This window comes from Mauremys mutica, chromosome 7 (genome assembly GCF_020497125.1).
Source record: "Mauremys mutica isolate MM-2020 ecotype Southern chromosome 7, ASM2049712v1, whole genome shotgun sequence".
NCBI classification, from domain to species: domain Eukaryota; kingdom Metazoa; phylum Chordata; order Testudines; family Geoemydidae; genus Mauremys; species Mauremys mutica.
In genome coordinates this window covers 53141966-53165073 of record NC_059078.1, presented here as the reverse complement: position 1 = coordinate 53165073, position 23108 = coordinate 53141966, and the positions used below count along the sequence as shown (strand labels likewise).

Sequence of the window (23108 nt, the reverse complement as noted above, 5' to 3'; positions counted from 1 at the left end):
CTCATGCTCCAAAACGTCTGTTAGTCTATAAGGTGCCACAGGACTCTTTGCTGCTTTTACAGATCCAGACTAACACGGCTACCCCTCTGATACTTGACAACCTTCACAGAGATATGTTACATGGCATTAGGGAGCATAAAACATATTCCAGTTATGTCATATATACATTTATAAGCAAATTTCCATAAAGCCTTATGGGGTGCAACATCACACCTTGCTTAGTGAGTGCAGTTCAGTTAAGGGTGACCAGTGCTTAATTTGTAATGAAAGAGGTGCCAGGGCTCAAGCAAGTTTTTTACTTTCATTACTGATGCAGCAAGCCCAGAGGTGCCGGGCTATGAACTGACAAGCCTAGAGGTGCTGGGGCTCAGCCCTGGCAAAAATTAAGCTTTGAGGGTGACCCTCTCAATCAGGACAGGCTAAGTATAGTTCTGCTGACCTTTACTCATACAATAAGGGTAACAACATTCCATGACCCCCCCATTCAATACTAAAGTGATTTTTAACCGAACAACAGCCAAAACTAATCACTTGGACAACACAAGCTCTGTCTGCTGGATACCTAGGTACAGTAGGTGAGTTAATGTAAATACAGTTTGGTCCTAAAGCCTTCCCTCCCTCCCCTGGCTCATCACTAGCTGTCAGGGAAGAGCTCATTCAGACCTTGCTTACAAATCATAATTTGAAATGGTAGGTTGGCCAACATTGCTGAAACAAATCTGCAAGCATTGTCAGAAAAAACAACAGCTGTGTGAAGACAAGATGCTAGTCTTTGTTCATACTTTTGAAACCTATGACACTTTTCCAGGTACAAGTATTTTATCATACACTGTATATGCTTTTAAATTGTGTATTAATGTTTCAATTACAATTTCCAACCAAAGACTCAATTGGTAACACTGCATGTGACTAGTTGACAACTGGGGTGGGAGGTGTTGGGGAAATTCAGGGGGGTGTAGGGAAATCCCTGCCTGCCAAGGGCATGGGCGACAGGTTTGTATAATTTTTGGTGGTGCCCAGAACGGGTCCAGGCAGAACCGTCCCGTCCATAGGACGGACCGGGGCAACCACCCTGGGCCCTGTGCTTTGGGGGCCCTCATGTATCAAGGGGATGTGGGGTCCAGGGTGGCCTGGAAGGATTAGCGGGGAGGCCTGGCGCTAGCAGCAGCAAGCGACCTGGCCCCAGCCCGTCCTGCTGGCTCCCAGTGTTACTTGGGGGAGGAGGCAGAAGCAGGGCCGCCCAGAGGGGGGGGCAAAGGGGGCAATTTGCCCCGGGCTCCGCAGGGGCCCCCAAGAGAACAGCGGAGGCTCCCGCCTCCGCCCCTCTCCTGGAGCCTGAGCGCATCAAGCGCCGAGTCTCTGCCGGGGCCCCTGAGCCCCGCCCGGCTCAGAGCTGTGTGGTCAGGGGGCGGGGCTGGGAGCTCCCGGCGGAGCTCCCCGCCCCGCCCCCTCCCCACGCAGCTCTGAGCGGGACGGAGCTCAGGCCCCGCCGGCCACACGCTGCAGCTGTTCCGGCGAGGCGCTGAGACTCCGGGTGAGGAGGGAGCCGGGGGTAAGAGGCTGGGGCCGGGGCGGGGGGGAAGCGGGACCCGCCGCCGAAGCGCAGCCCAGTCTTCGGCGGCGGGAGGCCCCTTCCGTTCCGGGACCCCCGCCGAAGTGCCCCGAAGACCCGCGACGGGGACCCTCCCCCCGCCGAATTACCGCCAAAGACCAGGCTGCACTTTGGTGGCGGGTCCCGCTTCGGCGGTAATTCGGCGGCGGGGGGCTCCCGCCGCAGGTCTTCGGGGCACTTGGGCGGCGGGTCCCGGAACGGAAGGGCCCCCCGCTGCCGAAGACCCCGGGCCCCCGGAATCCTCTGGGCGGCCCTGGGCAGAAGCCGGAAAGAAGCGGGGCAGGGGCTTAGGGGAAGGGGTGGAATGGGGGTGGAGCGGGCTGGGGCCGGGTCCCTCACTGCTGCTGTCGCCAGGCCCCCTGCTAGTCCCCCAGACTGTCCTGGACCCCACGTCCCATCTGTAATCTGGACGGGATGGCTTTGATTAAATATAAGCCCAGACGTTGGTGGAGCTAGGCCCATGTTTCTGAATATTGGTGGAGCCCAGGAAGGCTGGCTATATTTTATGCAGATAAGATAACATAATATGCAGATGAGGGACCCTGCAATCGCCTCATCCCTGGCCCCCCAGATCTGACAGCGCGCCCCCCCAACGGACCCGGGCCTGCTGCAGGGCCGCTCCGCGCTGCACCGAGCGGGGCCCCTCCAGGCTCAGCATGGCACGGGAAAGCCGAGATCCCGCAACTCCCAGGCACGCTCGAGACACCCGGCGCGAAGGCTGAGCCGGCGCTCTCCCCCAGCAGGGGGCGCTGCGCCGCCCCCTCAGCCCAGCGCAGCGCTCCGCCCGCGGGGAGCCGCCGGTTCCGCCAATCAGGCTGTTCGCGCGGAGAGGCGGGGCCTGTGGCGCGGCCCCGCCTCGCCCCGGCCGCAGTGTCCCTGCTGGGGCTCCGTCCATAGGCGGCTGGTTGTTGTGACTGAGGGGCGCGGGCGGGTGAGTGTCCGCGGGCCTGGCCCGAGCGCGGATCCCGAGCGCCCAGGGTTGTGGGCGCTGTGGCTCCTGGGCGTGCCAGGGTCTGGGACCGGCGCGGGGCTTGTCCCTGGGCGTCAGCGGACGGTTGGGGGCTGGAACTGGTGGGAACGGGCCCTGGGCGGGAGTGGATGGATCAGGGGCTGGTGTGTGTGTGGGGGGGTGTCCTTGGGCGGGAGTGGGCGTGTCTGGAGTGGGTGGGTTGGGGGGGCTGGGGCTGCTGGTAGTGGGGGTAGTCGGGGGGGAGCAGGTACCCTGTTGAAAAGTGGGTGTTCCTAGACTAAAAGCCCCTGGGTTCCCTCACAATAAAAGCATTGAGACAGGTGAGTTAACTTTGCACCCAGCTGAAGCCTAGGGTAGCTCAGCAGGGAGCCTATTCCAGCTAGGAACAGGAGAACCACGGTAGATTATTCAGGGTGATGGGGACTAAGTGCCCACTGTGCTGGGCGTATGGATGCTTGCCTGGGGGCTAGGACAGATGTATCGGCAACTAGTGCAAGCAGCCCGTGGGCCTTGGAGCCCAAGTCCATCTTCTGCAGTCAGTGTTGCTGTGCTGCAGGCCCAAAGAGATGGCTCTAGTATGCATGTGGTAGTACCTCTGGGGTTCCCCCTTTCACTTCAGGCATTCATTCACTTTGTTCTGCATGAAAGGTGTGTTGTATCTTCCCTCAGTGTGCAGCAATGATCTTTAGGTAAAACATGAATTTTCTGACAAATTAACTAAATCTCAGTGTATTTGTGAAAACTAATTAAAAGTGGGCTTTTTAAGAACTTTCTCCAGCATTTGACCTGTTATTCCTCTCTTCTTGCTAACAAAGGGCTGGCTTTCTGTATAGTTGAAACTTGTTGCCAGCATTCCTCAAATGTATGCTGAGGCCTGGTCTACACCTAAAATTTACGTCAAACTAGCTACATGGCTCAGGGCTGTGAAAAATTTTGCGCTGGCACTTAGGTTGACCTAATCACTGTGGTGACAGCCAGGTCAATGGGTGAACACCTCTCCACAGGTGGATCTGCTACAGCAGTGTGTCTCAAGCTTTTTGTGCTGGTTGACCCTGCCCCCCCCAAAAAATTGTCCCTCCCCCTTAAATATCATTAAGTAAATTATGATTAATACTTAGGGCTGGCAAGCAGGGCCCCGCAAAGCTAAGTTACATGCTTCAGCCCCAGGCGAGGCTCAGGCTTTGGCGTGGGCCCCGGGTGTGGGCCACCCAGCCCGTGGGTCAGTGTCAATGCTTCCGTGTCCAGTGCTGGCTTTGCCCCTAGAGACTGTTGCACGTGCCTTCTGTGGGGTCCCACTCTTTAGTTTCTGCCCTGGTCCCCAGCAAGTCTTACTCCGGCCCTGCTTGCGACCCCTCTCAAACTGTCCTGTGATCCCCAGGTTGAGAGAAACTGTACTGCAGGGACAGAAAAACCCCTTTAGTCATTGTAATAAGTGTCTACAGAGCCACAGTGGCATAGCAGCTGTGCCAGTGTAGTGCTTATAATGTAGACATACGCTTAAAAGATTAGGTTGTAAGGTAATCAAAGTTTGTCTTTATGTCTTGCCCGTTATATTACAATTTTCCCTTCCTTGAAATGGCTGTCAGTTCATATAACTTACAAAGGACAGAAATTACTTATACCCTTAGTAAAAATGACTGCAATTTAACTGGTGTTGGGGCCTTTGTTTCCAAGAGCACTGAAGCTACAGGTTGTTGTCAAGAGAAGTGGCCTCCATTTCCCTAAAGCCTCTGGCAGTTTTGGAGCTTGAGAGCCAGTGTGTGATACAAGCCACTGGAACGTAGATTAGAGTGGCTTTTCACTACAACACCTGGTTTTAAGACTATTTTCTTACTGGATGAAAAGAGAAACATGTTTTAAGAGGGAACTGGAAAAAAGGAATGCTGTCCTCCTGTGGCCCATAAGAAGCCCTAATAGTATTGAGCAAAACCTTAATTGCAGCCTTCCCATTCCCCATAAGTACAGAATGCATAGTATGGCAACCCTGAATGTTTGCTGCTGTTGCTGAGTGTGTACTGCAGGCTTTGCTGTAACCTGTGAGGTAGGTGAGTGTGTTGTGTAGCGTGTTTCCTTATTTGGAGTCAGTAGGAAGTTCAGTGTGGTGTAGAGCCTTTTGCTTCTCTGGAAGTGGTGCTACATGGGTAGTTTGGTCCAGATAAGAGCTGTTCCATAACTTGCTTTTTAGGGTTTGCAATAGAGGGGATATTATGTGTATCAAGTCTTAGTTCCTTTTAAACACAAGATTTTGTTTATGGCTATTATAGTGGCAATAGGGGCATTGTAAAGTGGGCTGATCTCAGAACTGCCTGCTCTGATCATCTAGTTGATTAAACTGTAAAAGCAGCAGAGTCCTGTGGCACTTTATTGACTAACAGACGTTTTGGAGCATGAGCTTTCGTGGGTGAATACCCACTTTGTCGGATGCATGTAGTAGAAATTTCCAGGGGCAGGTATATATGTGCAAGCAAGAAGCAGGCTAGAGATAACGAGGTTAGTTCAATCAGGGAGGATGAGGCCCTCTTCTAGCAGCTGAGGTGTGACAACCAAGGGAGGAGAAACTGGTTTTGTAGTTGGCAAGCCATTCACAGTCTTTGTTTAATCCTGAGCTGATGGTGTCAAATTTGCAGATGAACTGAAGCTCAGCAGTTTCTCTTTGAAGTCTGGTCCTGAAGTTTTTTAACTGGTCTTATGAAGTGAGGGACAAAATAGAGGTAAGACAAGCTGATCGTTCCTCACGCGCTAGAGGTCCTCACACTAGAAGAGGGGGGGTATAGTAGTGAGAGAGGCTGTGGTAAGGACACACTTGTGTGGGCATCATTATCTTGTAAAACAGCCTAAAAATTTACTGTCTTGTGAATGCTGTTGTGTACTGAACAGATGTCTCCACTAGTCACCGATTTCTTTCCTGAGTATTTACAGATTTTACAGAACTTGTTTGTTTCCTGTGTGCACTATGACCTTTTAGATGCCTTCACTGAACTTCATCTTCTCTTGTGCTGCTACTTCTGTTTGGCCTTTGTGGCACTCCTCACTGTTTTTCCTAGTATATGCTAACCAAAGTCAACATGTGCCTTTGGTAGATTGCTACAAACCACTCCGTCTCCTCTCCCAGATAGTTATCAAATATCTTGCACCTCACCAGCTCTAATCCATAAGTACCCAGTTTCTAGTCTTTCCATATTGAGAATTGGCCCTCTATCCCCGTGCTTTGCTTCCTTTTGCATTAAGCAGTTGTTAAATTAATTGCAGTGGCAGCGCTTCACCTTTCACATTGTTGCTGTCACTATTCCTTATAACACTTGTTGGGGACTCTGTCAAAATTCTTTAGAAAACCCAAAGTGCTATAAATTGGTGCCTGTTCTGCTGTGGTTGTTTTTTTTTTTTAAAGCTGTTTTAAAGTGTTCTGGCAGGTTAAAATAAATACAGTTTTGAGAAGAGTAAACTGAGTTCCTTATCATATAATACACCCCAAGGTGTTGTATTAACCTGCCCTTACCTGGTTTTCACAGCCTTTTTTTCTGAAGCTAAAGTAAAGTGTCATGCTTGTTGACAGTTCCCAAGGAACTTTTAAAACTGCACATGCAGCATAGCAACTAGCTTTAACGGTAAATCATAGAACTGTAGAACTGGAAGGGATCTTGATATGTCTAGTCCAGTCCCCTGCACTGAGGCATGGCTCAATATTATCTTCTGGACCATCCCTGACAGATGTCTAACCTCTTCTTAAAAAAACCCACCGACAGATATTCCACAACCTCCCTAGACAATTTGTTCCAGTGCTGAACTACCCTGACAGTTAGGAAGTTTTTTCCTAATGTCCAACCTAAACCTCATTTAAGCCCATTGCTTCTTTCCCTGTACTCAGTAGCTAAGGAAAACAAATTTTCACTCTCCTTTTAATGACAATCTTTTATGTACTTGAAGACTGTTATCATGTTCTCCCTCAGTCTTCTCTTCCCCAGACTAATCAAACCCATTTTTTTCAATCTCTCTTCATAGGTCATGTTTTCTAAACCATTGATCATTATTGGTGCTTTCCTCTGGGCTTTCTCCAATTTGTCCACATCTTCCTTGAAGTGTGGCGGCCAGAACTGGACACAATACTCTAATTGAGGCCTTATCAGCGCAGAGTGGAGTGGAAGAATTATTTGTTGTGTTTTGTTTACAACACTCCTACTAATACTGCTGTCATGGATCCACAGGACTGGTGCTATGCCCTAGCTTTGGGACACTCTGTAGGACAGGTGTGGGCAAACTACGGTCCGCCAGCCGTTTTAAGCTGGCCCTCAAGGTCTGGGGCTTTCCCCACTCGGCACTCCAGCCGAGGAGTTGGGGGGCCACTCCACATGGCTCCCGGAAGCAGCCGCATGGCCCCACTCCAGTGCTCCAATGGGAGCAGCAGGGGTGGTGCTTACGGATGGGGAAGTGTGCAGAGCTGTCTGGCCATGTCTTCGTGTAGGAGCCGGAGAAGGGACATGCTGCTGCTTCCGGGAGCTGCTTGAGGTAAGTGCTGCCAGGAGCCTGCACCTCAGAGCCTCTCCCAATGCCCCATCCCACCCTGTGAACCCTTGATCCCAGCCTGGAGCACCCTCCTGCACCCCAAACTCTTCATCCCCAGCCCCACCCCAGAGCCCACAACTCCAGCCGGAGCCTGAACCCCTTCCTGTACCCCAACCTCCTGCCCCAGCCCTGATCCCCCTCCTGCCCTCCGAACCCCTCTATCCCAGCCCAGAGCACCCTCCTACACCCCAAACTCCTCATCCTCAGCTCCACCCCAGAGCCCACATCACCAGCTGGAGCTCTCCCCGCCCCCCTGCACCCCACTCCCCAGCTCAGAGCCCCCTCCCACATTCTGAAGTCCTCATTTCTGGCCCCACCCAGAGCCTGCACCCCCAACTAGAGCCCTCACCCCCTCCCACACTCCAACCCCAATTTTCTGAGCATTCATGGCCCGCCATACAATTTCTATTCCCCAATGTGGCCCTTGGGCCAAAACATTTGACCACTCCTGCTTTAGGAGAAACCTCTTCAGTGTGTCGGACTCCCTAGGACCTCACTCATCCTGCATAGGTTGGACTCTTTGGATTGGACTGAACTTCTGGTGCTCCAGCACTCCTGCCTCAACCCGTGAGCTCTGTTCAGCTAGTTCACATGAGATGGACCCTGGTAGAGATTTGTACGCTCTTTAGGGATTAATGTGCCTCTCCAAACATTTGCAGTGACATTTCAACACCATTGTCAAAACAGTCAAGTTTATTAGTCAACTGGAACCCAGCTTAGGAAGTCCTTATAGTAGCCCAGAGAACTGAAAGTTAAAGCATAGCCCAAGTCCATTCTGATTAGTCAGAGCCCAGACAAGCTGTCTCTCTCTCTCTGTTCTCCTTGGTCAGTTCCCAGGTGAGAGTGAACTCCTTCCAGCAGCCAGGTCCTATTCTCTCCCATCCCCCATCCCCCCCCCCCACTTTTTTCCTACTGAGGTGGGGAAATCTATCTCCTTCTGGGTTGTTGGTTGCTAGATGGTGATGTCCTGGTGACTAATTTGCCATTGTTTTCTTGGCCAGGCTTTTCCCAATGACTCATTTAGTCTCAGACAGGTAGGCAACATTCATACTGTACCTGAGTCACTTAGCCTGCCTTGAGAGCAAACAGTCCTTTCCCACCCACTGGGTATCACTACTATGTATAGGAGAAACTGAGGCACACAAAGATTCATAAAAATTACAGAAAATTCTCACATCCTCACAACATCCCAGAATGATTATAGATTTTTTTTTGCTACAATATTACACTGTTGACTCCTGTTTAGTCTGTGATGTGCTATAACCACCCCATTCTTCTCTTCAGTACTTCTTCCTAGGCAGTCATTTACCATTTTGTATTTGCGCAGTTGATTATTCCTTCTGAAGTGGAGTATTTTGCGTTTGTCCTAATTGAATTTCAATCTGTTAAATTCAGACTTTCTCCAGGTTGTCAAGATTATTGTGAATTCTGTGTGGTGTATTGCTTTCATTCTTGTCCGGCTCTCAGATGAAAGCTATTCTGGGGGTTTATTACATCCTAACTTTGAGTAGTTCCCATCATTTTGTTTTTCATTACACTCCAGTGGAGAGTTGAGAGAGTGCCCCACCATCACTACAGTCCAGGGCAACTGTGCAGTAGGGATTGCTCCATTGCTCTGGTGGAATTGGAAGAAATCCTGTGTTTTCTTTACAGTCTCTTGTTTCTCTCTTTGCTGCCTGTTGGCCTAGCAGTCTCAATTTACCTCCCACCAATAGGCTTCCTGCGGTACTTAAATTGTTGGCTTGGGTCTCCATTTTTCCTCTGAGTTGCTCTAGTCTCCACCCTGCACTTTGCTTGGTGCTGTTTCCACTGGGTGCAGGCACTTGCTTTGCACTGCCTGCTCCTTTTCTTCAGAGCAGGGAACACACTGAAGTTGATCAGACAACTGTTCTCCAAAGGACTTGTGGGAGGACTGTAGTGATTTTCAGTAGAGTGCTTGCTCACAAACTGTAGATGCAGAGCACTTGTGAGCCAGAACACAGCTGGCAACTGACACGTCTGCCGTCCTTGGTAGCAGCCTTTAAACAACATGGGTGATGTCGAGAGAACCATGCTTTCTGCTGGTGATCTGCTCAGGGTGAGAACTTGGGTACCTGGTGGTGGCTCTGAGGTAGTACTCTGTTCCCAATATTACTAGGGCCTTGGCTACACTGGTGCTTTTCAGCGCTGTAAGTTTCTCGCTCGGGGTGTGAAAAAAACACCCCCTGAGCGCTGCAAGATACAGCGCTGTAAAGCGCCAGTGTAAACAGTGCCGCAGCGCTGGGAGCGCGGCTCCCAGCGCTGCAAGCTAATCCCCACGGGGAGGTGGAGTACGTGCAGCGCTGGGAGAGCTCTCTCCCAGCGCTGGTGCTGCGGCCACACTCACACTTCAAAGCGCTGCCATGGCAGCGCTCCCGCGGCAGCGCTTTCAAGTTTCGAGTGTAGCCAAGCCCTAGAACTCAATCAGAAATATTCAGGCTAATGCTAGGTTTTCACCTTGAAAACTGCTTCACCAGTAGCTCATTTGCTTCCAGCCAAATTAGTTGCTGTCCCTGTAAAAAACCCCTGGGTGCTCAATGGCTCCTCTGCTTTGTAAGCAATGTGGTTCTGCTTTTGTCTGGTTCAGGCCTCTCTCTGCCTTCTGCCGTCACTGACCAAGGCAGTTCCCTCTTGTACAAACAGTCAAACAGAAGAATGAGGTGTCATTCTATTCCTGTCTCTGTGGGCATGTGGGGTATTGTCAGGATGAGTGTGAGGACTGCTAGGTTGGTATTTGTACCACATGTCTATCCCTGGGCCCCTTCTCTAATGAGGCATGTCTATGCTGGGCACTGATGTACTGCTGCTGCCCAGTTTCTGTGCAGTGGCTCTAGGTGTGGGGCAGCCTAAGCTCTTTGATGGATGTAGAGCCTATGGGGGTCGAGGGCACTGTCTGGTGCATGCAGGCGCTGAGTCATATGACCTGGGTCAGGTGCTGGGTATAGCTGAATTACAATGTGTTATGATTGCCTTGTCTCCCACTCCCCCAGGCCTCAGGTGAGACTGAGGGTGGGGCTGGCAGCCCACTCCAGTTAACTTCCCTGGTTGGATGGCAAGCTCTTTGGGCAGGGACCCTGTTAATTGTCTGACATCATCATGTACATGTTGAGTGCCATGTTGGGCACTTCTAAAGCAAGGGAAACCTAAGTGACCTTCTGTACTTGCCTCTGATTCATAATGATGGGCAAGAGCTAAGGGAGGGACCTTTCTCACCAACAAGTCTCCTTGCTCCTAATGACAGACTGGTGTGCCTTCCTGTTTCAGCTTTGGCCTCTGTGGTGGTTCACACAGCCGTGAAGAATGACGTCAAGAGGTGCTGGGACTGCCTTTTCCCGGAGGAACTACAGGCTGAGCATTGAGTCTGAGAAGCCCAAGGTCACAGGTACATGCCCTTGCATAGTGTGTAGATGTGGGGGTAGGCTGTCACACCTGTTTCCTAGGCTGAGTTCTTCGCAAGAGCCAGTTAGCAGTTTCTAGTTGACACTGAGGATTTTCCCCACTTCCACCCTTTAGTGCTGCCATACCACTGCCACCTCCCCAGTGTGACGAGTAGCTGCAATTTGCACTGGGGCATCTTACCCACTTTTGGACAGGGACAAGTGCAAAACTCCAGGGCAGACAAGACCTAAACCCTTCCTAAGAGCCCAGAAGGGTTTTGTCTCTTGGGGGGGGGAAGGGCTTTTCACTGCTCTGAGGGCTTCTCCCTCTTGTCTCTGTGCCACAGTGGTTTTCCCCTGCGTGGAGCTCCTCTACCTTTGGGTGAAGTAGAGTGTAAGGGTTTGTCTGTATGGCAAGTTAATGTGCGAAAAGCTGGGCTGTGAATGTACCATAGCAAAGGAGGTGCAGTTGATATTTCTGAGGTGATCTTCCTGACTTCCCATTGCTTCTTTCTTTTGCTGTTCACTACAGGGATAGTGAACAGCAAGCTGCTGAATGACTATCTGCGCCGCATCTTCCCCAGTGCTGATGGGATCCAGCCTGCAGCTGCTTACAGGTACTGGTTGCTTTCTAACTCTTACATGGCGAGTGAAGCTGCACCTGCCTTCCTCCGGACATGTCATGACACGTCGGACTGGGAGATCCTTTCCAGAGTCAGTCAGTAACAAAGCCTCTCTGTGATGCTTGCATTAGGGAAAAACAAGCCAGTGGAAGTGCATTGTGTTGCAGAAGTCTCTTCTTTAATGGCTTCTCACAATTTGACTTCCAGTGCCTGACTTATAGAATTGTGCACATGTAATTGCAGGCCTAACTTACTTGGAGATGTACAGTAAATGTAGTGATTGTACATACTTAGGGCCAGTTATGCATCTTCCTGATCAATCATGCACACGCTTGTCCAGTTTGCTTATGCAGTGGCAAGTGCTGCAGAAATGTTGTGTAAGCGTTTGTGAAAATTGGGCAGTCAGTGCCCTGTAAACTAGACACAATGCTACTATTGTCATATGTAATACAGTGACACTTCCTATGACAGTAATATCCCTTCTGTTGTCTCAGTCTTGGGAGCACTGTATGGTGACCTCTTTATTACTAAAACAACGAGGAGTCTGGTGGCACCTTAAAGACTAACAGACTTATTTGGGCATAAGCTTTCGTGGGTAAAAAACCCACTTCTTCAGATGCATGGAGTGAAAATTACAGATACAGACAAATATATATTGGCACATGAAGAGAAGAGAGTTACCTTATAAGTGGAGAACCAATGCTGAAGGCCAATTTAGTCAGGGTGGATGTGGTCCACTCACAATAATTGAAGAGGAGGTGTTAATACGAAGAGAGGGAAATTGCTTTTGTAGTAAGCAAGCCACTCCCAGCCCCTGTTCAAGTCCAAATTGATGGTGTAAGTTTGCAAATGAATTGTCCGGTTTGGCCAATGTACATGGCAGAGGGGCATTGCTGCCACATGACGGCATATATCATATTAGTAGACGTGCAGGTGAATGAGCCTCTGATGGTGTGGTTGGTGTTGTTGTGTCCTATGATGATGTCGCTAGAGTAAATATGGGGGCAGAGAAGGCAATGGGGTTTGTTACAGGGATTTGTTCCTAGGTTAGTGTTTCTGTGATGTGGTGTGTAGTTGCTGGTGAGTATTTGCTTCAGGTGGCGGGGGCTGTCTAATCGAGGATTGGCCTGCCTCCCAAGGCCTGTGAGAGTGGGGATCGTTTTCCAGGTTAGGTTGTAGATCGTTGATGATGCACTGGAGAGGTTTTAGCTGGGGGCTGTACGTGATAGCCAGTGGTGTTCTGTTATTTTCCTTGTTGGACCTGTCCTCTAGTAGGTGACATGTACATTGGCCAAACCAGACAGTCCCTATATAAAAGGATAAATGGACACAAATCAGACATCAGGAATGGTAACATACAAAAGCCAGTAGGAGGACACTTCAATCTCCCTGGACACTCAACAACAGATTTAAAAGTAGCCATTATTCAACCAAAAAAACAACTTCAAAAACAGACTTCAAAGAGAAACTGCAGAGCTACAATTCATATGCAAACTTACACCGTCAATTTGGGCTTGAATAGGGACTAGGAGTGGCTGGCTCACTACAAAATCAATTTTCCCTCTCTTCGTATTGACACATCCTCATCAGTTATTGGGAGTGGACCACATCAACCCTGACTAAATTGACCTTCAGCATTGGCTCTCCACTTGTAAGGTAACTCTCTTCTTTTCATTTGCCTGTAATTTTCACTCCATGCATCTGAAGAAGTGGGGTTTTTTTTACCCAGGAAAGCTTATGCCCAAATAAGTCTGTTAGTCTTTAAGGTGCCATCAGACTCCTTGTTGTTTTTGTGGATACAGACTAACACAGCTACCCCTCTGATACTTGGTATCTTTATTATTAGGTGTTATCTGAAGGAAATTGCTTGTGCAGGACAAAAGTAAAGCTAGATATCAAGCTGTGGCATTGAAATTCTTTTTATGCTTTCAACTCTGCTTCACATTCTGTGGGTCAGAATCCTGGGGCCTCTTATTGCGTAACTCTTGTGTTCAGCTTTGCCACTGGAAGGCCTGTAAGTGGGTACAGTTGCAGTTGGAATGGTGTGGAGCCCCTCTGGTGAAATGTTCCTCTTTCTGGCTGGCTGTGTTTAAAAGGCGCTGGGGGTTACATTCCTCCCACTATGCTTAGATTCTGAGCTCACATCTGATCTGTCATAACCTCTAAAAATAACACTGGGCTGTTGGTAAGTTGAGGTTATGGGGGGAGGAGGGAGGACTGTCTCATGTTACTTTTCCACAAACTTTCCAGCCAGCATGCCTTGGAATATTCCATTTGCACCAGTGTGTCAGTTTTCAGAACTCCAATTCTTTTGATTACTGGAGCCTTAAGGACATAGGGACTGACGACCAGGAAAGGGTGATTGGTCCAACAAACTGGCTTCTGTTTGGTTTTTTCCTCTCTGTTTCCCTGGACTTGAGCTGAGAAGTAGAAGGCTGTTGCCTGATCCCAGTACATTACCATCTCAACTCAGGTGCAGACAAACAGAGCTCTTGGCTAATGGAACTTGCCATATTGAAGCAGTCCTCTTAGGCCGCTGTGCTGTCTGGTAGTGGTCTGTACTGTGCTTGGGTGGAGCTCCCTTTAAACATTCACACAGCTATCTCATTATCGTCTTTCAAAGCCCTCCTGAAAACTCTCCTGTCCTGTGATGCCTACAAAATCTGGACAGCGGTTAGATTGCAGGTGCGCCAAGACCAATTCCTGTCGTGCTGCCCAATACTGTCTCATTGTTTCCTTGAGCGCCCCCATCTGTCTGTCTACATTGTCTCTTGTTTTATATTTAGATTGTCAGCTCTCTGGGCCAGGGACTGTCCTTTTGCTCTGTTTGTACAGCACCTAACACAACATGGTCCTGGTCCATGAATGGGGTTTAGGCACTGTGGTAATAGTAATGCAGTTGTCCAGTTTCACAGTATGGGTGTATGGGGTGTTCAGGGAGGGGTAGCACCTCTGGTGTAGGGGCATGTCGTGTCCCTTCAGGGCAGCTCGTCCACCTTTGGTCCCCACCTGTCACTCAGCTCTCACCTGTGGCTCCTAGCAGCTGTAGCATGCGCAGCGGCCACACCCCGGGCAACAGCTTCGACAGGCTGGCTAAACCAGGTTGAGGGTAGCCGTCGGGCATAGACCTTCGGTGAGATGGGGCCTTGTCTATCCCGAGCATGTGAAGACAGACTCCGGCGGATTGAGCGGATGAGACCTTTTGGAATAAGACCAACGGTCATGAAGGCGGTTTCTGCAAGCGACGTGGTACGCTAAGAGCACGGCAAGACGCGAAAGACGCCCTGGTCAACCACTGCGCCCAGCCCATCTCCAACCGTCTCGACTTTTGTCCTGCCATTGGAGCAAGATGGAATCTGGGAAGAGAGAGTGAGGCTGACTATGCGCACCTCTCCCTCACTTTAATCCAATTCACGCGCAAGTCTTGACATCCCTCCAATTCCCGTAAACTTTAAAGTCCTGTGGCGATGGGCGAGCGACGAAGCAGCAGGTGTGGATACACTGGAAGCTGTAGCCGTGGACCTGCACACAGGCGGCTCAGGTCTAATGGTCGTCTTCTTGCTGACCGAAGCAACAGCTGGATTCGGCGTCTACCTGAGTGACTGAGCAGCCCTCTTTAGGACTGCACTGCTCACCTCCGTAGTAAGAGGAAGGGGCTAGAAAAGGTGCCCTAAACATTGTTTGCTTCATAGAACCCTGGCCAGCTTACCGCGGCTGGAGGGGATCCCATCTTATGCGGTCGAATAACAAAATTTCAAGCAACAAAACGCAAGGTGACACCACTTATTATTGGTACATGGAATGTACGCACGCTTCTAGACAACCCCTCAGCAGATCGACCAGAAAGAAGAACAGCTCTGGTAGCCAGAGAGCTCGCAAGATTTAACATCGATATTGCGGCTCTGTGTGAAACTCGTCTAGCCAACGAAGGTCAGCTCACAGAAACAGGAGGTGGTTACACATTCTTCTGGTGTGGACGTAGCAGTGACGAACATCGTGAATCTGGAGTTGGCTTTGCGGTTAAGAATCATCTTGTCCGCAAACTTGCCAGTCTTCCCAAGGGCGTGAACGATCGACTCATGACACTGCATCTTCCACTACCGAGAGGAAAGCGAGTTATACTAATCAGCGCTTACGCACCCACAATGACAAATCCGGATGAAGTAAAGGACAAGTTTTATGAAGATCTCGATGCCCTACTTTCATCCGTGAAGCGCACCGACAGGCTGATTCTACTTGGCGATTTTAACGCGAGAGTAGGATCCGATCACTCTGCCTGGGATGGCGTCATTGGAAAAAATGGAATCGGCAAATGCAACAGCAATGGCCTACTACTATTGAAGACATGTGCGGCTCATGATCTGATCATCACCAATACCATCTTCCGCCTGCCCACTCGCAAAAAGACGTCCTGGATGCACCCACGTTCCAAGCACTGGCATCTCATTGATTATGTCATCGTGCGGAGGAAAGACAGACAGGATGTAAGGGTGACTAAGGCCATGCCGAGTGCTGACTGTTGGACTGATCATAGACTTATCATCTCTAAATTAAGCCTTCACATCAAGCCAAAGAGACGTCCGCAGGGAAATAAAGCTGTGATGAAAAAGATCAACGTCAGTAAACTGAGGAACACCAAGACAGCAGCTTCACTAGTAGAATATCTCGACAACCAACTCTCAGAGCTGCAATTAGAGGAAAACGTTGAGAGGAACTGGGAACGCTTCCGAAATATTGTGCACTTTTCTGCACTAAAGGTTCTTGGACCCTCACACAGGAAACAGTCGGACTGGTTTGATGAAAACGATGAAGAGATCAAGGCTTTACTTGCTGAAAAGCACCGCCTTCACCGTGCTCATCAGAACGACCCGTCGTCAACAGCTAAGAAAAATGCCTTCAACAACATTCGCAGGACCGTACAGAGCAAGCTTCGTAAGATGCAGGACTCCTGGTTGAGTGCCAAAGCAGATGAAATCCAGAAGTTTGCTGATAGAAACGATGCCAAACAGTTCTACGAAGCCCTTAGATCCTTGTACGGACCTCGGCCTTCAGGGAGTTCCCCTCTACTGGACTTAGATGGCGTAACTCTCATTACTGAGAAGACTCTGATCTTACGGCGTTGGGCTGAGCATTTCCAATCCGTACTGAACCGCCCATCTTCCATCAATAATGAGGCGATTGATAGAATGCCCCAGGCGGATATTAATTACAGCCTGGACATTCCACCATCAGAGACTGAAATCCTACAGGCCATCAGTCAGCTGTCTAGTGGCAAGGCCTCAGGATCTGATGCGATTCCAGCGGAAATCTATAAGGATGGTGGTGCAATGCTTGTTGACAAACTCACTCAGCTGTTCCAGTCCTTCTGGAATCAAGGGTCCATTCCTCAGGAATTGAAAGACGCGTCCATCGTACACCTCTACAAGAGGAAAGGAAATCGAAAAGTCTGTGATAATCATAGAGGAATATCACTGCTTTCTAGCGCAGGCAAGATCCTTGCACGAGTGTTGCTGAATCGCCTGATTGACCACCTGGAACAGGGTTTACTACCCGAGACACAGTGCGGCTTCCGCAAAGAGCGTGGCACTGTGGACATGATCTTTGCAGTTCGTCAGCTCCAAGAGAAGTGTCAAGAGCAGAATCGTGAACTGTATACCATCTTCGTGGATCTTACCAAGGCTTTTGACACTGTCAGTCGCGAAGGTCTGTGGCGCATCATGTCGAAGTTTGGGTGCCCTGACAGATTCATCCTGATGGTACGTCAGTTCCACGACGGCATGACGACTCGTGTTCTGGACGACGGAGAAGCTTCAGAGGCCTTTCCCGTCACAAACGGCGTCAAGCAAGGGTGTGTGTTGGCACCGACCCTGTTCAGCATAATGTTTTCAGCTATGCTGTCAGACGCCTTTCATAACAGTTCCTTGGGAATCAGCCTGAGATACAGGACTGATGGGAAACTGTTCAACCTGCGAAGACTCCAGGCTGTCACCAAAGTAAAGGAGACTGTGCTAAGAGATCTTCTTTTTGCTGACAACTGTGCCCTGAATGCTGGATCAGAGCAGGAAATGCAAGCTAGCATGGATAAATTCGCAGCAGCATGCGATAACTTCGGCCTCCTCATCAACATAAAGAAAACCGAAGTGATGCACCAGCCAGCTCCGAAAGCCCGACACCAAGAGCCCACCATCATAGTGAAGGGACAAAAGCTGCAAGCAGTGGACCAATTTACATACCTTGGCAGCACCCTTTCTCGCGCAGTGACAATTGACATCGAGGTCAACTGCAGAATCGCTAAGGCAAGTTCTGCATTTGGCAGACTGTTGACTAACGTGTGGGACCGCCGTGGAATAAGCCTTGCTACAAAGCTTAAAGTCTACCGAGCAGTAGTGCTAACTACCCTGATGTATGCCAGTGAGACTTGGACTGTATACAAGAGGCACGCTAGGCAACTGAACCACTTCCACATGACTTGCCTCCGCAGACTTCTGAGGATCCGGTGGCAGGATAAGGTGCCAGATACAGAAGTCCTCTCCAGAGCAGGCCTGCCATCAATTTATACTCTGCTTATGAAAGCCCAGACACGCTGGGCAGGCCATGTTGTAAGGATGCCAGACCACCGCATCCCCAAACAGCTCTTTTATGGTGAGCTGTCTCAAGGAAAGCGATCACACGGGGGACAAAAGAAGCGATATAAAGACACGCTGAAAGCCTCTCTTAAGTCCCTGGATATTGACATCACCTCCTGGGAAACTCTGGCACAGGACCGATCGACATGGCGTACGCTGATCCATCAAGGCTGCCAGACATCTGAAGCCAGAAGGATAACTATTGCTCAAGAGAAGCGAGCACTCCGTAAAGCCAGAGCTGTAAATGTAGTAACAGTGGTGCCCACACATGTCTGCCCGACATGTGGCAGAACATTTAGTGCCCGTATTGGCCTTATCAGCCACCTGCGGACGCACTGTGGACAGCTCACAACCTGCTAGATGTCAAGGTCTTCTTCGAAAACGATGGACGAACATCATCACTCCCCATGGGATTGCTTCTGACCTCAGCTGATCAGCACCCAAGACTTGAGGGCCTTTGGTAATTTAGCTTATCTCTCTGCAAACACTATTCTTCTTCACATGTCTCAGCCTTTGATCCTAGCATGCCTGCCTGCCTCAAGTTCCTTCCCTTAATGATATGTAACACAGATAAGTGGAACTTCTTACTGTGAGCTTTACTATAAATAGCAGCAAAGGACAATGCCGGGGACAGTCAGGCAGCTCTGTTTTACAAGCCACCCAAGGTGTGAACTCATTAAACCTTGGTGACACACTGAGTTTTGAAGGTTTCAGAGTAGCAGCCGTGTTAGTCTGTATCCGCAAAAAGAACAGGAGTACTTGTGGCACCTTAGAGACTAACAAATTTATTTCAGCATGAGCTTTCATACTGAAAGCTCATGCTGAAATAAATTTGTTAGTCTCTAAGGTGCCACAAGTACTCCTGTTCTTTTAGAGTTTTGAATGGCACTCTTCTTTATTCCCAGGAAGCCACTGACATTCCAGAACCTGCAGGAGCACCTTGACAAATTGCTGGCAGAGGACAGTGGTGCAGAGGACAGTCGAGGTAGGAGATACTGGGTGTCTGGTCCTCTTGGAGCTTCCTTGTGTGCCTTATTGGGAGAAGAATCAGTCTCATGGGAGACTGATTCCTAAATGAGCTTGGTTCTTGCTTCCCTATGTTCTGATTCATCATCTCTTTAACTCCTGGATTCTAAGCACTTGTGGGCTAACCCTGCAATAGATCAGTTCTTAGTTGTAACAACCATGTTTCCAGATGGATAGTGGAGTGCTTGCTCCAAAGAATGGGCAAACTCATGCAGTGAACTCTTGTTTGGGCAGATGTGTTGGAGACATCTCCTTAGCAATGATATAGCAAGCTCTTGCTGCTGAGATTTCATACTGCAGAATAGCTGGAGTGTCCCATTCTTCAATGGAATATGCAGGCTTGTTGATAGTCTCTGTGGCTTATTCTTCTGATGCATTCCCCTACCATTGTTGAATTTCCTCAGCCCCACGCTTTTACCTGCCATGATCTGAGGCATTTGTTCCCTCCCCCAGTCATTAAAGCACAGCCCATAAGAGGTGATGCTTTGCCTCTTCATGTATCTAGTCATGAGCTTATATCTACTGTGTGAGATCTACAGGAAAAAGATCTTGGAGTTATCGTGGATAGTTCTCTGAAGATGTCCACGCAGTGTGCAGAGGCGGTCAAAAAAGCAAACAGGATGTTAGGAATCATTAAAAAGGGTATAGAGAATAAGACTGAGAATATATTATTGCCATTATATAAATCCATGGTACGCCCACATCTCGAATACTGTGTACAGATGTGGTCTCCTCACCTCAAAAAAGATATTCTAGCACTAGAAAAGGTTCAGAAAAGAGCAACTAAAATGATTAGGGGTTTAGAGAGGGTCCCATATGAAGAAAGATTAAAGAGGCTAGGACTCTTCAGTTTGGAAAAGAGAAGACTAAGGGGGGACATGATAGAGGTATATAAAATCATGAGTGATGTTGAGAAAGTGGATAAGGAAAAGTTATTTACTTATTCCCATAATACAAGAACTAGGGGTCACCAAATGAAATTAATAGGCAGCAGGTTTAAAACAAATAAAAGGAAGTTCTTCTTCACGCAGCGCACAGTCAACTTGTGGAACTCCTTACCTGAGGAGGTTGTGAAGGCTAGGACTATAACAATGTTTAAAAGGGGACTGGATAAATTCATGGTGGCTAAGTCCATAAATGGCTATTAGCCAGGATGGGTAAGAATGGTGTCCCTAGCCTCTGTTCGTCAGAGGATGGAGATGGATGGCAGGAGAGAGATCACTTGATCATTGCCTGTTAGGTTCACTCCCTCAGGGGCACCTGGCATTGGCCACTGTCGGTAGACAGATACTGGGCTAGATGGACCTTTGGTCTGACCCGGTACGGCCTTTCTTATGTTCTTATGTTATGTTTTTATGTGAGTGTCTTGCTACCACTAGATGGGAATGTTTTAGTCTGTTTGGCTGGGGGTTTAGCTTTGATGGCCATCAGACTATTTTGAAGCCACTGAAACTGTTGGGGTAAATTTTCCAGGTGCTATATGAGACTGGGCATGTGACTTGGGTGCTGCGTGGCTAAAACATCATGCATTGCTTTGAGAACTTCTGTTTAAATTCCACCCTGAGCCTGCTGCCCCCTGGAAGTGCTGATAATCTGATGTTATAACTCTGTTCTTCTGCTCCTCCTCAGCTGCAGAATCCAGGTGTTCTTTTCTAGTCTATACCATGGCGTCCACGAAATTCTTGTACTACAAGTGCCACATGGCTTTCTCTGCTGCTCTGACTGGCTTTCATGCAACTCTCATTTCAGATCAGGTATTAGAGGGGCGACTTGGTCCCTCTACTGTGGTGTTGGACCACACCAGTGGTTTTGAGGGACTCCTCCTGGTTGATGATGACCTACTTGGGGTGAGTGTGACAAGGAGCCCAGTGTGTGTGGAATGGCCCTTGGGGATTTAAAGGTCTGTCTTCGGGCCTGTGTTGTCCTCTTGCAATATGTTCTTCAAAGCAAATCCCCCTGCCGCCATTTTGGTGTGTTGTTAAATGATGCTTTGAGAGGCTGTAATACTCCTGAGTGAAACAGATTCTCCAAGAGGAGGAGTTCTAGCAGTGCCTTCAAACTGCATTTCAGGCAAGCTGCTCCTGCTCTGGTATTATTGCATAGTCTTTTGTCCAGAGGTTTAAGATTCTGAGGTGGTTCTCAATTGTTTTTCAAAGTCACCTCGAGGTTACATTGCACTTAGCCTGTATTCTGTGATACCCAGGCGCTGCAGGTTAAGTCAGTGAAAGAGCAAACAAAAATCAAAGGCAGCATGCAGGGCCATTGGGTAACCAGAGGTCTCTGTCAGCAGGGGCCAGGCAGTTCTCACATCCTTCCCTTCGCTAGCCTGTTGTCCATTCTCACTCCCTGGTTCACTTCCAACACCCATTCCCTCTACTCCTGCCATGGTGCTATGGGAGCCCCCAACATTGCACTGATTTGTTCTCTCCTCCTCCACTTGCTCTACCTCATTGGCCAAGCAGCCCTGCTTCCTGCCACCACTGAACCCACTGCCCCGCATTGAGCCCTGCTGCCTCCACTTACTGCAGCCTTTTCTCCCCCAGCACACTCACTGAAAGAGCAAACTGGCCCAGTCTGCTGGGATCTAGCAGATTCTCCACCTGCCTTCAGCGATCCTGCCTCTCACTGCCCCCTTACATCCCTTGCCCCATGCTTACACCTCTATCTCAATCTCTTGTTGTTCTTCCTCAGTCCTTCTTGCTTTGCCCACCACCACCCCATCTCTATCCTCCCCTTGATCTAGAGTGCGTTGTCAAACTGATGTGTGTGTAAATTGCCTGTCACTCCCTGAACCCCTATCTCCTTGTCTGCCCTGAAATCAGGAGCACCTTAGAGCATGGGTTGTCATTTCTCAGTGTTGGGAAAGAACCTGGTGGGAACCCTAGTAAATACTCACTAGTCCTTGTCTCCAGGCTGGATATACTGAACCTGTGACTTCATCCTAGCTTCACATGGCTTTTCTAGGATCCAGACATTTCTCCCGCTCCTCTTGTACTCTCAGCAGCACCTGCAGCAAGCTATATTTACTTGGCAGCTGCTGCTGGGCCCTCGTGGTGCTGCTGAGCTCCTAATGTATTTGCAAACACCATGCGTTACGGGATGTATCCAATCCAGGTAACTCCAGACTGTTTGCTGCTGAAGATCCTGGGAATTGATACGCTTCCTTTGATAGCAACTGTCTCTCTGACTTATGATGGAAAAGTCTACCATGTGACTTGGGCTGCATGCAATGGGAAGTGCCAGTGGTGGGGCCTGGGCTGGGGGAAATCTGTGGGCCTGCCTCAGCTGTACAAATCTCCCTTGTTTGTTCCTTGGTTCAGGTGATTGGCCACAGCAACTTTGGCTCCATCAGGGCCACGACCTGCGTGTATAAAGGTAAGTGCAGTGAGTGGATGGTGTGGCTAGAGAGCCTGCAATGGCAGAAGGGAGTCGCAGATTACCCAGCTGAAGAGACAAGGGTGTTTGTGATACACTGCAGCCTCATCAAGCCTTTAAAACCCCAATCCTTCCACTTGGTCTGTGGGGATGGAAGGGAAGGAAGCCATTGTCTGATACCAAATGGGAGGAGTTGGCTCAGGGGGTTGGGCTTGACATTAAGGTCCCCTGGACATCACATCCTCTCCTGCAGTGGCAGTGTAGCTGCCTGCTCTTCTGTTGCACTGAGTTCTTAGCCTGTGCTGTCTGGCTCTGTCATCCCTGCTCTTCTCCTCCCTCTGCCAGGCAAGTGGATCTACGAGGTGCTCATCTCCTCCCAAGGGCTCATGCAGATTGGCTGGTGCACTCTCAACTGCAGGTTTAATCAGGAGGTACTGTAACCGCACAGCTCTGCAGCCTGTTCCTGGCCTGCATGCCGAGGTGGGGGGCATGTTCTGTTGTCTTGGTGCACTAAAGCTGCTTCCCAGCACATGTGTACGCTGTAAATGTCACATCTTCATAAAATAATAAAGACCTCATAAAAGCTGTTTCTGCTGCATTTGCAGACTAGGGTACAGTGCAGGTGTCCTCCAAATCCCTCGTGTGTTATGTGCTCATGCTGGATACACAACTAGGGACAGCAAATGCTGCATCTCAGGATACATAGGGCTCTCTGCTGCTCTCTCCTCTGGCACCGTTAGCATGATATACAGGGCTGATGGGAACAGTGGTGGCATCTGGGCCTCAACATGGTTCTTGCCAACAGATGCTACATGGCTTCTCAGGCTGGCATAAGCAAAGCCTGGTAAACTCTTGCCAGGCATTTGGGGACTGTTTGTTTCACTTGGAGTCTGGCCTGCCTGTTTTCAGTTTGTCCTGGAA

At 49.5% G+C, this 23108-nt stretch overlaps 1 protein-coding gene across 1 annotated transcript in view; it reads left to right on the top strand.

Annotated features, from left to right (window-relative positions):
• Positions 1–2437: 2437 nt before the first annotated feature.
• The window catches only part of RNF123 (ring finger protein 123), a 161958-nt gene continuing 141287 nt past the window's right edge, over positions 2438–23108 (top strand). Inside the window, exons 1-7 of the mRNA XM_045024068.1 lie at positions 2438–2543; positions 10425–10542; positions 11070–11154; positions 18692–18771; positions 20562–20659; positions 22133–22187; positions 22533–22618. Of these exons, the coding sequence (XP_044880003.1) occupies positions 10461–10542; positions 11070–11154; positions 18692–18771; positions 20562–20659; positions 22133–22187; positions 22533–22618 (486 nt within the window). The 5' untranslated portion in view covers positions 2438–2543; positions 10425–10460. The remainder of the gene's footprint in view (positions 2544–10424; positions 10543–11069; positions 11155–18691; positions 18772–20561; positions 20660–22132; positions 22188–22532; positions 22619–23108) is intronic.